Raw genomic sequence first — 14,702 nt, forward strand, 5'->3', positions numbered from 1 at the left:
GACGCCCAAAGGGTAAAACACGAATCGGCCTGCCACGCCCGATTAAAAAGTCCCGTATGAGGGCCGTACGCCTCGCTCTAGCAGGGCCGGAAAAAGCCGTACGGCCCTACTAGAAAAGCGTACGGCCCCGCTACTGCCGCGAGATGCCAGATTTGGACCAGTTGATTCCACAGCTTTGAATTCAGAGGAGCCATAGTTAAGATTTTTCTAAAAAGCAAAGAATGTCCAACATATTCATTAAAACTTTACTATCTAGAAAGCGATGTAGTTTGCAGGCGCAAAAATTAAAACAAAAACGTGTTTAAACTCGGCAAATGATGAAGAAATACTCCTGACAACAACATTAAAATCGAAATAACAGCCGTCAAAAAACAACATAATCGGACAGAGACGTATCCTGGTTTGTAGTCATGATAAACATTGAAGAAAAAATGCAAATGCGAAGTAAACGCAAATTTCTCTTTTCTGCTGCGTAATTTTTAAATCACAACAAACAAAATGCGAGTACATGTTTACGACTAACCTGATCAATGACACAGTTTCCCGCTTGTTTTCACGAAGCATTTTAAGCACAATTTGGACATCAACTGTAATGCAGAGCTCAACGTCGTCGAGGAACTAACGAATTCAAGGACTAAGCAGCAACAGCAGATGTCTGCTGTTGCTGCTTAGTCCTTGAATTCGTCGACGTCGAACGTCGACTTTCATGAATACTCCGATCTGTGGTAAACAAAACAACTTGAAGCCGAAGGGAAACGAAGCGAAGCAAAATCCTGAACTGTCTGTACAATCCCTTTCCAAGAGTTATGCAGTTTCATCGATTATGATCTAATGTTGTTTTTAACATCCAAAATCCTTCTTGGTGGAAAATTAATTAATTCTCTCGAAACTTCGCTAAGTTGTTCATGTAATCAGGTTAAATTCAGTCTTCGCTGAGAGACGTGCACGACTAGCGGAAACGTCGTGCAAATTCTTTGTTGTAGTCCTTCATAAACGTTTCCTTTGAAATTTCTACCAACTGCAGTCATGTACGAGGAATTTAGTCGGATTTAAATCTTCTTGGAATGAAGCTAAAACTCGGAGATTTGGTTGACAATTTTAACAGAACTTAAAAAACTTTGTACGCACATCGTAGTTCAAATGCACTTTTAATACTGGCTTCCCAAACAAATTACAAGCTACCATTGGCTTTTCAAAATGCGCGCGAAACGGGCCGCCGCGTCCGCATAGACGAAAGAAAAACAAAAACAAATTCAGTGGTCATATGACGCACGGACCTCGCTGCGCTCGGTCCGTACGTCCTGACCACGTTCTGACCTCGAGCCAAATATTTTCCTGTCCGGCCCTCCCACTCAGTCAATAAGTACATAAATTGTCACCATGAAAAGGTATACGCCTGTTTTGTCGATTTCAGGAAAGCTTTCGTCTCGGTATGGCACGATGGGCTCCTTTATAAATTGCTGCAAAATAATGTTGGAGGAAATTTTATAACCTAATCAAAAGCCTCTACAACAATTCTACCGGTTCTATAAGGATTGGCAATAACCAAACGCGACCTTTTCAATACGCAAGAGGTGTACGGCAAGGCTGCATTCTGAGTCCACTTCTGTTTAACCTATACATTAACGACTTGCCTTTCTCTTTCGACAATATTCTATCTGATCCATTTGTTTTACCCAATGGAACCAAATTAAATTCTCTTTTATATGCAGATGACTTGATTATACCATCACGATCAAAAACAGGGCTGCAAAATTGTCTCAATACCTTAGCCCAGTACTGTACATCGTGGATGTTAAGATCAATCCTAAGAAAACTAAAATAATGGTTTTTTAAAAACGCGCGAAAAAATATGACTGTAACTTTTATATTGGCAAAGAAAAGATTGACACTGTTCAGAATTATACTTATCTAGGAACGCGAATTTCTTCATCTGGTAATTTCACACTGTCGCTGGATCACTTGAGAGAAAAGGCTCTTCATGCTCTTTTTGGTTTAAGACGGCACGTTGACTTTGGCAGTTTAAAACCCTCTCTTGCTTACAAAATTTTTGACACGATGATTTCACCCATTTTGACTTATAATAGCGAAGCCTGGGGTGTCTTTGCTAAATCAGATTTCAAGTCTTGGGACACTTCACCAATTGAAAAAAGTCACTTACAATTTTTCAAGCGCTACTTACAAGTTAATAACAAGACATCTAATATTGCATGCCGGGCTGAAATGGGTCGATTCCCTTTAACCTTTGATATAAATAAACGAATTCTTAAGTACATAAGTTATCTTCAAAATAAAGATCAAAACTCCCTCGCCGTGCAATCACTGATAATGTCAATAGATCTCCACTGTAATGGTAAAAATAGTTTTTATTCCAATCTTACAAAGATCCTCAATTATTATGACATTTCCTTTAACTTTAATCATGATACTTTAGATGACACTAAGATAACGTATCTTGTAGATCAAATGAAAAACAAATATATCGCTTATTGGAAACATTCCCTTTGTAATTCGCAAAAACTAGAATTTTATAATACTTTTAAAGACCGTTATACACCTTCACCCTATTTAGATTTGACTAGAAAAAATCCTAATCGAAAAACGCTTGTGAAACTCAGAATAAGTAATCACACATTCCTGATTGAAACAGGAAGATATAACAATATCCCCAGAAGTGACAGACTTTGCACTATTTGTGGGCATAATGTTGAAGATGAAACCCATTTTCATTTCATTGTCCAAGATATTCATCAATTAGAGACATCTTTTTCAGTAAAATAGATCATATAATTTCGAATCCCACTCCACTGACTATTATATTAATATGCAATTACAGTAGTGCAGTTTATATCGTCCTTTATTATATGGGGGAGAGTGTTTTACTGGGAACTAAACCACTCGTAGATTCCATACGCCACTCCATCCGGGACCCGAGTGGCGTATTTTCCGTATGACACTCTTGCGAGTGACATATCGCTCATTGACGTCACGATTCGCGCCATTTCTATTTTGCTGAATGAACTTGGTTTCGTGTCGTTTGTTGTAAGCAAGCATCGAGCCATCGACACGAAGGTTTAATTTGTTTAACTAAGCAACGAAAAAGAATGAGTTTTCCAAAAAAGTTAAGAATGAGTACACGAAAATAAAAACCTTGACGATTTCAAGGTTTTTAGAGGGAATTCTTCGCAAGGGATTTCACCATTGCAAGATGTCGTGAAGAAGAAAACAAAAGCAGTTGAAAACTATCGATCGGCCATCAAGACTTTGCCGCATCGGATTCAAGTCAAAGTCAGTAATGTTTTCAGTTCTTACGTGTTTATATCTAGTTGACAAGTATTTTGTTTGATCGGAATTCTGTTTCTAGCACGGGTGCTTTGTATTTTCTATGAAGACGAACGCTGATTTGTAAAACTGGCTCGATTATTCGAAAACAATGAAATAAAAATCCGCAACGTCAACTACATCTGGTCTCCATATAATAAAAAGAACATTACACGTTGGCTCAAAGATATGAATTTTATGTTCTCGTGGCAAAAACGATATCCCACTCGTTCGCTACGCTCACTCGTGAGATATCGTTTCTGCCACTCGAACATAAAATTCATATCTTCTCGCCACCGTGTAATATCCTCTATGTATTGAAATGAGAGACAAATTATTATCAAATTTTTGATCACTGATTATTTGATTAGTTTTGTTTAATGACTTTTTATTGTAATTATTACTATTATATATTACCTTATGCTTTTGCAATACTGTAATGTTTTATGGCCATGCAAATAAAGCTCAGATGTTGTTGTTGTTGTTTTTGACAAACAAAAACTTTTTTGATATTAAAAGCAACTCTTGAAGGAGGTTTATGAATTATAAAAACCGTGGTAAGTGTTATCAGATGAAAAACTTTTTACCAGCTGGAGCGGAAGGTTGAGCCTGATAACATCCTTAACACTAAAATGGAATGAAATGATTATTTCCAAAAAAAAATCAATGTAAGCAAAACTTGAGTACACTTGAACGTGAATTCAATTAATATAATCTGTACAAAACATTAATTTAGTCCGTGCAGTTTATGACTTCGTTCGTTCGTTGGTCAAATTTTAAGTTCTGCTTTTCTCACATCGTAATCGTTTTCTCTAAATATCTTTTCTATTACTTTTGTGGAATTTTCTGGTTTTACTTGTCGTTATTCATCACGTGTTCCCAAAATACGATACTTAACGCGGCAATACCAGAATGCATACGACCGCGCTCTAAAAATGACACAAAGACCAGATTTTATACCTGTAGGCTCTCAGAATTGTAATAGATAGTGCAGTGTATAACCATACGTTTAACGCATTGGTTAAAGTCAGACGCATTTAAAAATAAAAATTAAGTCGTCTGGTTCTGATAATAAAACAAACCCCGGCCCTAAAATTGAATCTAATGTTTGTTTAACTTTTAATTTGCTCCAAGAATACAACTGTTCATATACAGTGGATTTCAGGCCTTGTCAGCTGCGTCCGTGTCCAAGTAAGTAACTTCATTACCGAAACATGAAAACCATACGGTTCATAAAGAGGAAAAAGTGTGAAATGGAAATTGCCCTAGTCACATTTCTATGTGTTGCTTCAATTTTACTTAATAAATTATAGCAACATACTCCAACGATTACATTAAAAGCGGTTGCCGTTGCTCTTGTAGTGCCTTCGTTCATCTGCTGTACGTAATTATTATTATTTTTATACATTTTAGTCACTATCTGTCTTCTCATTGGCTAAGAGCCTACAGCTAATTCTGGGAATCATCGCAACCTACAGGTTATTCACTTATTTGATAGCAGATTAGTCAATAATCTGTAGATTGCGCGCGCATTGCATAATTTCCAGAGCAATTTGAAGTTCACGTGTGGCGAGTGGCATCTTTCATACAGCGAAGTCAAAGCATGGCTCGTCGATTCGCTTCTTCAACCAAGAAAGAAATTAAACAAATTGCTGGACGAACAAAAAAAAACACAAAAAGATCGACAAAAGTTGCGAAGGAACTGTTTCACGAACACCTTGAGGAGAGAAAAACATTCAAGAGCCGTACGTCAAAAAAGAATTAGCACAAGCTGTTGAAATAGTTTGTCGTTATTTTCTTTAAATCAATGTATAATAAAACAATTATTAGATTCGGTTTTCGGCTTCGGCTTCGGCTGATAACACTTACCGAGACCTTGATTATTCCGGATATCACAAAAACCGAATCTAATAATTGTTTATTATTTTACCCTTACAAATCTTTTGGGCCGGTCAGTATTTTGGGGCATGATGGCAAATTGTGTTTTGCATTATTCAGGTATTTAAATACATATTTTAAATATGTATACTTAAAAGTATATCACCAGCCGTCTTGACTGACCAATGCTTTAATCTAGATCTATTTCAAGATCACTTAGCAGAACAAATTTTATTTGAAGAGGGTTTAAATTTTGTCTAAATATCGAATTACTTTTTTTTATTCTAATTTTCTTATAAGTCGACGGTGGCTGGACCAAATGGAGCAAATGGAGTATGTGTTCTAAGACAATTGGCGGCATACAAACAAGGACTAGAGAATGCGAGAACCCAGAGCCAGCACACGGTGGAAAACCCTGCAATGGCGCAAGAGCTGTTGTGAGGGAATGTGGTAATATGTCAAGTTGCCATGAAGGTACATATAAATGAGCACTTTACAATACGAACAGGATATTTGTTTCAGTGTTTGTTTGTTTGTTTGTTTCTCAATGCCACCGAAGAAAAAAAATATCGGTTAATGACACTTCTGCTGTAGTGAAGTGTAGTGCAATTCTTCCAGTAGTATGCCTCAGTTTCTCTTTTAGTGACGATATCAATAATATATGTTATTTTTTAGCAAATTATCACGATGGCCATATATGGTCAAAAAGTCAACGTTATCCACTATTCGTACGTAACTGATATCCTGCGAAGGTAGCCAACTTTCGTCTGAAGTCGTGCATGCAAAGCGCTGCATAATCACAGTTTTGTAGCTGTAAAATATTTTTTCGTTGAAAAATAGTTAAAAAAGCAATTTTCCCGCTCAATTTTGCCCAATATCGTCTGATTTTAGCCAAATCGCCAATGGACTCGTCGCTTAAGTATCAGGAGATATCCCACGCAAATTTTCAGCTACTGTTGAATAAAGGCTATATTAAAAAATAGTCATTAAAGAAACCAACGAAGCCGGATTAAAGCTAGATTGTTCAAAATTTATGCATCACTGTAGCTAGAGCTGTTTTTTTTTTTTAGAATTTGGCGCGGGTCTGCTTAATGGAACAGCTAACTTTCCCTCGGGTTCCAACGTGGATAGCTTGAAATTCAATATGGTCGTCAACTTACTTATGTGCATGACCTTTGAGTGATTCATAGACCATAGTAACTATAGCTGATTGCCGATGAATTTTCCTTTGAATATGGTTTTCCCAGCTAAGTCGTCATCATTATTATCAACACAAAAGAAGGTCAAGATTGGTGCAGCACGATTTTTTATTTTATATCAGAATTCACTCACGCGCTATAAGCGTTCATAAACTAATGCAAAGAAGCGTTTCAAATTGAATCAGAGATCTTTTTTTCAAAGGGGAATCGTTTTAGAAAAATCATTCGACGTGTATACCAGATAAAAGACAAAAGATTAAAAAAATACGCCGTCTATATACGAATCAGGAGGTTTAGTAACTGCAACTTACTTTATAGAGTCTCAACCAATAGTAAGTCTATTGAGTGTACCCAGCTGTTGTTTATCACCGTGCACAACTTACCTGGTGTAATCTTTATTATTTTTTACACGGATAAATCATCAGCTTTTAAAAATACCACATATAATCCTAATTTACATAGACTTAAATACTTGAGGATATAACTTCATTTACAAACTTCACCAGCAAACGTTTGTGCAAATTTCTAATTCGATAATAATAATAATAATAATAATAATAATAATAATAATAATAATAATAATAATAACCTTTATTTACTCTCGGCAGTATTTATAGCACAAAGGCTAGTGGGGCCGAGCAAATGAAAGAAACAAATAAATCAAATAAACATAACGTTAAGAATCCCAGATGGCCGGAGGCAAACCAGCTGGCTATTTACAAGCGTGGTCGAGAATCTGAACTTGGGACTACCAAGAACAAATCCAGCTAGCGGCTAGGGCGGGACTTGAACCCGGGAACTCCGCATTGCAAGTCCAACACTCTAATTATAACCGCTCGGCCACGCTGCCTCCGGTAAAATCAGTTAGATCAATTAAACATTATATTCGTTTTCTGTTGATCAGAGTTTCCACTGCGCTTTCAAGCAAAGGAAACCCCATCCCTTGGCACAGTGGAAATATACAAGAACAACACCTGGAAAAAACTGTGCACGGCAACTTGGGATACTGCTGAGGAAAATTTGACCTGCCAGGCAATCGGTTACTCTAACAGCGAAGTTTATGAAAACAGCAGTGCCTCCAATACAACTGTTCACCATAGTTGTGCGTCATTGACAAACTGCCGAAATAACAGCGATGGGAACTTACAAACATGCAAAGGTATTTATCAGGCAACTCACGCATTGGCTGGAGTCCCAGACCTCCTAATATCAACCACCTTTAGTAACCGTCCAAGAGAACTAGAAATCCAATTAGTTATAACAACAAAACCAACTTAAGAGCAGGGTTTTTCTACTTGTTCGTTCTCCACACGTGCACTCACCACTGAAGAAAAATAACTTACAAGCCTTACACAGAAGTGTCGATTGCTTTCGTGCGCCAGACTATCAGAAATGAAGAAAATTGAAAAGATTTAGGTCTTACTTCGAATTGACAAATTGAACCCTTGCTCCCTTCCCTACTCTTTGAAGTTTATTCCCAGTTTTGAATGAGGGTTTCATTCTGTAATGGTTAACCTTCAAAAGAAGTCATTTAAGCCGTAAGAAGTAAATATCCATGACAATTAGCATTTCAAAGGCAACTGTAGCGTTTTTAAAGCCATTATCGACAGGTCACCATCTACTAAGTAGAGAGAACTATTAATTTAAACCAGTAACTAAAGTTAGACATTAACTTAAACTATCCCTCCGCGTGTTCACCCAGTTGAAAACATAAAATTCGCATGTACCGTGCATAGAAGTTTTTACTTGTCATTTACTAACCAAGGCAAACACTATGAATTTATTTAATACATTTGCGACATTTTCTTCCAGTTCTCGTACGCTTGAATGGTGCAAAGGTGGACTACGGTGGTAGAGTGGAAGTTTTTTACCGAGGGAAGTGGGGAAAGATTTGCCGTAGTGAATGGGGTATTACAGATGCACAAGTCATTTGTCGACAGTTGGGTTTTAAAGATGCTCTGGCTGAATTCATCGGGTCAGATGTGCAGGATAGCGAAATACCGTTTTTGATGTCAGATGTTGACTGCAAGGGAGATAAACCTGAATTGGCATACTGCAGGCGCACAGATGGAAAGGTTGACTGCTCAGACGATAAGGGTGCTGAGGCATTGTGCGAACCAAGTAAGTATTGGACAACGTTTGAATACATAAAATTACAACTAGTTTCCCAGGCATAGCAGTATAGAACGAAACAGGGAGTAACGGACTTGAAAGCTTTGCCTAGAAGCTCGAGTAAAAACCATTGCATTGGATGATCTTACATGTAAACTAAGTTGATAAGTTACTGTTTATTTAGTTAAAAAAACGAGGGAAATGACTGTTGTTTTAAGAACATGTTAAAGGCTTATGAGGAATTACCTTAAAGAAGATCTTGCTAAGTAAATTATTTTAAGCGTATGCCACGCTGGTTAATAGGTTTCGGGTCAAGCGGGTTAGCATGTTCTTTCATGTTGGCTTGTAAAGTTCCATGGTGAACTAAAAGAAGACTCTGGGTGGTATGAAAATGGTTTCAATGCCAAAGTGGACAAGCCTTGCTACTGGATGAATAGTCATGTAGTTGCCGGAAAGAAGGAAGGTACTCCCCACCCCTGTTTGGATCCTAGCTGTCGTCCCTGGCGTAAGAAGGAAATAAGAGACGTCTGCACGCAGGCTATTTGGATCCTTGACACCTAGCCTAAGTCACCAACAGCTAAAGAAGTCGCTTCAAAGTTGAGTAGCAAGAGTATATTCTTGATTGGACGACAGGTTTGGCAAAATTTATTGGATGACGAAAACTCATTTTTTGCACCTGTGACCCCCCTCTTGAACGGTAAACCTTTTAGAAGTGCTCATTTGGAGAATTTTCTGCTTTCAAATATAAAAAAAAGCAACGATAAACTGTTTAAGGTTATTGGCAGTTTGCATGTGGTCTTTGGTTCCCTGATCATACGCGGGAATGGCTTGGCCTGGCATGATGGGATACTTAAACCGTGCTCGCGCAAACAGTGTTAAGTTCAACCAGGAAAAGGTCCAAGTCTTGACTCTGACAAGACCATTCGATTACGGAGTATATCTGCAGTCTCGGACCGAAGAAGATCTTTGCCGTTTTTTGCATCAGTTAAGTACCTCGGCAAGTTTGATCCAAACTTATCAGCAGTTTCTGAGTCCCCGGATCCTTCTGTAGAATGACACAGAATTGCAACGCTTACGCAAGTTAAAGCATTGCAAGAAATCAGATGTCTTTTAACTGGCACCTTTCTTGGAGCTATATGATGTTTAAAAAGAAGTAGTAATTTAAACCGATGCTTCAATTGTCTAGAGGCTTGCTACCTAATTCAACAAGGACACTCGGTGCGCCTATGCATCACGATCCCTGACCGCTTAAAGGAAACGTTATGCAAAAAGATAGATTTTGCTGTGAAACGTGCAACCAGTTGTTTATGGACAGCCCATAAAAGTTCTGACAGATTATAAGCCAATGCAAACACTCATAAAAAAAATCCCAACCAGGTTTCACCTGGGCTTTAAAGGATGCTATTTTCACTTCAGCGGTATTTTTTAAAATGTTATATTTGATACTTATCTCGTGCATATCTATCAAACGAGTGTGTTGATTAAGATCTTTAGTCTGACAAATAAGTAATTAGAAGGAACTTTTAGCCTCTAATAAAGGTCCTACAGGTCCGTGCTAAAAACCCCCGGCAGATCTTAACGGAGAAAATAACCTGTGTGGGGTATAACTATTCCACATTTCCCCAAATCAGCCTGCCCCTGACCAAGACTCCCTACTCAGTGCTGACCAATTTAAGTTCAATTTTTGCGAGAGAAATGGGATATCCGACGAACAGGTGGCGGATAGTGTGTCGTTTGCGAGCCGAGGAATACAAACATTTATACCATCCCGGAGGTTTAGGATAACCATTTCTAGTCCTTGCTATCTTCAATCGAATAGAATGAGCGAATGAAGAATATGAACTACCCAACGACCGGAGGAACTTACATTGCATTGTTGGAATACCAAAATACCCCTGTATTGGTCTTAAATGATAATAATATACTTAATTGACCACTCCCCGAATGGGGCTTTTCATTTTCAGGGCCAATGTGAACAAACTCTGAAACAAATATTGTAAATGAACATAACATGGTTTAAAATCCCAACTGCCAGGAGGCAGACCAGTTGGCTATTTACAAGCGTAACCGAGGAGTTAAACTTGGTACTACCGCAAACAACACCAGCTAGTGGTCTGAACGGGGCTTGAGACTGATGTCTACTGACCACAGCAGAGCTTCCTTAAGCAAGGCTAGCGTTTAAAGTACACAAAAAGCTATTGCCAGCTTTGAAAAAGCAAAAGCGTTATTAAGATCGCCAAGTGAAGTCTCTAAAGGGACTAAGAGCTTGAAGAAAATGTCCGTGTAAAAGAAAATTTGTCTTGGCGTGATATGTGATCTACTTCATGATCGCTCTTTGTGAAAACTGTCTCGGACACCACCTTGCGAAGAATCAAAAATAATCTGTTGTAAGGGAGCTGAGTTCAGTTTATCTGTGGAGAGTAATAGGGAAACCACTACCTTATCCGCAGTAACAATTAACATTAATTAACAAAACTGCCGCTAATCCTGTTTGTAAAGTACTGACGATCCAAAGAAGTTAACGTTGATGACGGTAACTACACACATTTAGTCAATAACAGATCGAATAAGAGCACGAATCTAAAGTGAGATTTTTTGTTACAGAGAACAGAAAAGTATTGCCTAAGGATCCACTGGATGTCGATATTGACAGCATCGAAACCATTCAATGTTCCCTACAAAACGAAACCAAACACATAAAATGGTTAAACGGCAAAGGTGAAGAAATCAATTCCACATCTGGGTCAAGGATCAAGGCCTTTCCAAATGGTACATTGATTATAAACAATGTTCAGTTGTCTGATGGAGGAACATACGAATGCAGAGGATTAGAATATACCCGATACTATACAGTGTACGTCGATGGTAGGTCAAACTCTTTTCGTGGCTAAACTAAGAATAAATCGAAAATACGCGAGAGGTGAAGAAATATGAGAGAACTTTGTAACATACATAGCCTGTGTACTTTTTGTGTTTTCGTTAAGAATATATAGTATTTTCTCCATTAAACGCTTATTTCAAATATTCAACAAAAATGACTAAACGAGCACTAAAAGCAGCAACGATTGACGACGCGAACCGAAAGTGAAAACTGTCGACTCTATAAATTTAAGCAAAGCCTTTTCAGTAAAGTTTGTTACTTTAGTTTTAAAGAGGCTTGGTAATCTCAGTAGGACAAGCTTTAAAACCCCTAATAATTAAAATCATACCTCGGCACAGTGAATGTAACTTCTAAGATTACTATTTTTGTCAATCCTAGTAGCTATTGACATGTTATTTTTTGACGTTCACTTCTAATCAATGGACGTCTCTTTTCTGCTTCAACATGATTACCATGAGCTGCGGCGAGACGCACACAAATTGCTGTTGACAAGTAAAAACTCTAATGCGACCAGTTCTGCAAATATTTTGGCTCTCGCCGTTTTAAAAACTGAATGATTTGGTATAATTGTATGAATACGTGATTTTCCGGGGATTACCTCAGACAAAATTCTATCTCAATCGATGTTACACCTGTTTCATTTAAGTTGCTAAATTAACAGCGTAAAACTTGATTTCGCATTTTTTGTGAATACAAATCTTGCGAAAAAATCAGTGCTTCCTTTGCTCGAACTTCAAACTTCGTTTGCTCTCAAATGTAAAAAACAGATAAACTAATAATAATAATAATAATGATGATGATGATGATGATGATAATGATGATGATGATGATGATGAAAGCCTTGATGTAATTAATAAACAATTATTCTATTGGCTTTTGTTGGCGGACAGGATAGTTACCTCATCCAAGCCTGTTAAAGTGTTATGCTTACATTATAATATCATGTTTTTATCCTGGTTGTTTGTTCACGTACCTGTCATGAAACCTGAACATTATCATGCGAAGTAATCTTTCTTTTAACAGCGAGATTTTCCAAAGTTGAACCCCATCAAAACCTGATCGCAGGTAAGTCTGGCGTACTAGGCTGCAGTGCTGAGGGAAGACCAGCTCCTTGGTTTACTTGGAAAAGAAAAGTTGGACGACCACTGAGCAAAGAAAGATTCAGACAACTGCCTAATGGTAGTATGCATGTCGATCCCGTTCACTCAAAAGACGGAGGAGAATACATCTGTACTATAAACCAAAACAAAGGAGCTAAGAGGATCACCCGCAAACCACAAACTATAAATGCCCGTGTTATCAGTAAGTAGACAAATGTGACGTTAATGTCAAAATATATCCTTCATCGAATTTTAAATATGATTTCCAGTCCGTATTGCGCAATCTCTGCCTGCAATGTTCATGAGAGTCTCACACAAATGAATGTTTACTAACAGACATGAAAATTCCGTGAAAAACTTACTTTCTCTTCATTATTAACGCCAGATATCATTGGAAAACAATAACTAACGAGTACAAGAGTCTCAACGCTTTTTCAAATCGACTTTTTAGCTCATCGAGTATTCTTGAACGAAACTGTCCGTAATGACGGACTAAGTAACTTCATGTACGCTATTACCGAAGTGCAACGTTTCAACGAATTCAAAACAGAAATGAAAACAAAACACGATTCTGCGCAGTACAGACTGGAAATCGGCTTTAAGCACTTCTGACATTAATCCATATTTGTGTGCTTTCGCTCGTAGTTCTCCCAAGTATTCACGTATCAGGGCCGAGCCAACCCATACGTGAAGGAGACAGTGTCAACATGACTTGCAACGTTACTGCAGGTTTGCCAAGTCCACAGTTGCGCTGGTCTAAAAATGGTGAGGATCTTGAAGAGAACAGCGCAGTCTTGTTCCTAAGAGAGGTAACTGAAAAAGACGAGGGTAGGTACACCTGTGAAGCAACAAATTCTGCTGGTTCTTCCGTTGATGACGTACAAGTTAATGTTCAAGGTAAGTTAATCTCATAGATGAAAGTTTTAGCAAACATAATGCAACGTCAGATTTATCTATGTATTTTAAGTTGTTACTCAAGTAAAAATTTTAGAAAAAAAGGTTCCAACTGTATGTAGATGGGGGGGGGGGGGGGGTGGGGGGGGATTTCCTATATAAGCTGTATCAAAGAGTTACCTTTCCGGTGAAGCCTTATATGATTGTAAGAAGGGTAACGAGAAAAAATATTAACCATAAACAATACAACGGAGTGCTGTATTATAGAGGTACTTCTTTCGCAACCTCTGAGACTGTTAAATAATAAAAGTAGCAAAGTAAAAGTTTTTAACCGGTTTTCATGGAAACATGTAGGGGTAGCGTAGCCATCCCCGCATCCCACCCCACCCTTCCTCCATCGCTTTCTTTGTTACCCGGCTAAGTTTAAAATTGTAACATATACACCTAACCATTAGATCACAGGTTTCAAACAAACGTGTATTCTTTCTTGTTTTATTTAAGTTCCACCACAACTGAATGATCGACTCAAGGATCAGTCTCTCCCATTAAACTCTACGTTTTCGATAAAATGCACTGTGAGGGGTGATCATCCACTAAAGGTCAACTGGACTAAAGATGGAGTGAATATTGGTAACAACAACATTCTCACCATTGATCGTGTTACTTTTGAGAGCGCAGGACGGTACGGTTGTAGCGCCAAAAACAGAGCAGGAAAAAAGCACGCAAACTTTGGGATTGACATAACAGGTAAAATCATCTAGATGCTTGTTTTATTGTAAATTTTTTAAGATCATTACTTGTATCAAATTCACTGAGGTAAAACCAAAGCAAGCTGTATATAGCTACATGTCTGGAGAGGAACGGAGTCACCGCCCTCTTATTTGCTTTGCCTGTTTACTTATACCTAATTCTCTTCGCTCCGACTGGTTTACAGTAATTATGTTTACTATGACTGGTAACTGCTCTTTAGCCACCGTTTGTTAAAATCTATCACCCCAACAAACAAAACGACGCGCATGCGTTTCCAATATAATTGGTGAAATATGAGATAACTGGTCAAATACGGGGTACAAATCTATATTAGTTAAGGCTGGGTATTTGGAACTAAATTATTTGCAACATACACGTATACTTGTCGTATTTCATAACCATAACCTGTTTCAAATAAGGGCGTCACTGAATCCCCCAGTCTCGTCCCCAAGTCGTTGTTTTGTCTTTTTTTGACAAAGCTGGGTGATTAATAAAAGAAGGGCCACATCTTTTGCCATGGTGACAAGAGCACACGCTAAGATGGAGAGCTTACAACTCCTATTCCTA

General features: G+C 38.0%; 1 protein-coding gene across 1 annotated transcript in view; it reads left to right on the forward strand.

The window, feature by feature from the left end:
• LOC144667210 (matrix-remodeling-associated protein 5-like) overlaps positions 1–14,702 on the forward strand; it is a 30,344-nt gene that overhangs the window by 9,336 nt on the left and 6,306 nt on the right. Inside the window, exons 2-9 of the mRNA XM_078528615.1 lie at positions 4,456–4,512; positions 5,500–5,673; positions 7,303–7,557; positions 8,211–8,519; positions 11,115–11,375; positions 12,415–12,693; positions 13,137–13,388; positions 13,887–14,132. Coding sequence (XP_078384741.1) covers positions 4,456–4,512; positions 5,500–5,673; positions 7,303–7,557; positions 8,211–8,519; positions 11,115–11,375; positions 12,415–12,693; positions 13,137–13,388; positions 13,887–14,132 — 1,833 coding nt within the window. The remainder of the gene's footprint in view (positions 1–4,455; positions 4,513–5,499; positions 5,674–7,302; positions 7,558–8,210; positions 8,520–11,114; positions 11,376–12,414; positions 12,694–13,136; positions 13,389–13,886; positions 14,133–14,702) is intronic.

The sequence above is a fragment of the Oculina patagonica genome, chromosome 10 (genome assembly GCF_052425735.1).
Source record: "Oculina patagonica isolate OP01 chromosome 10, crgOcupat, whole genome shotgun sequence".
Classification (NCBI taxonomy): Eukaryota; Metazoa; Cnidaria; class Anthozoa; order Scleractinia; family Oculinidae; genus Oculina; species Oculina patagonica.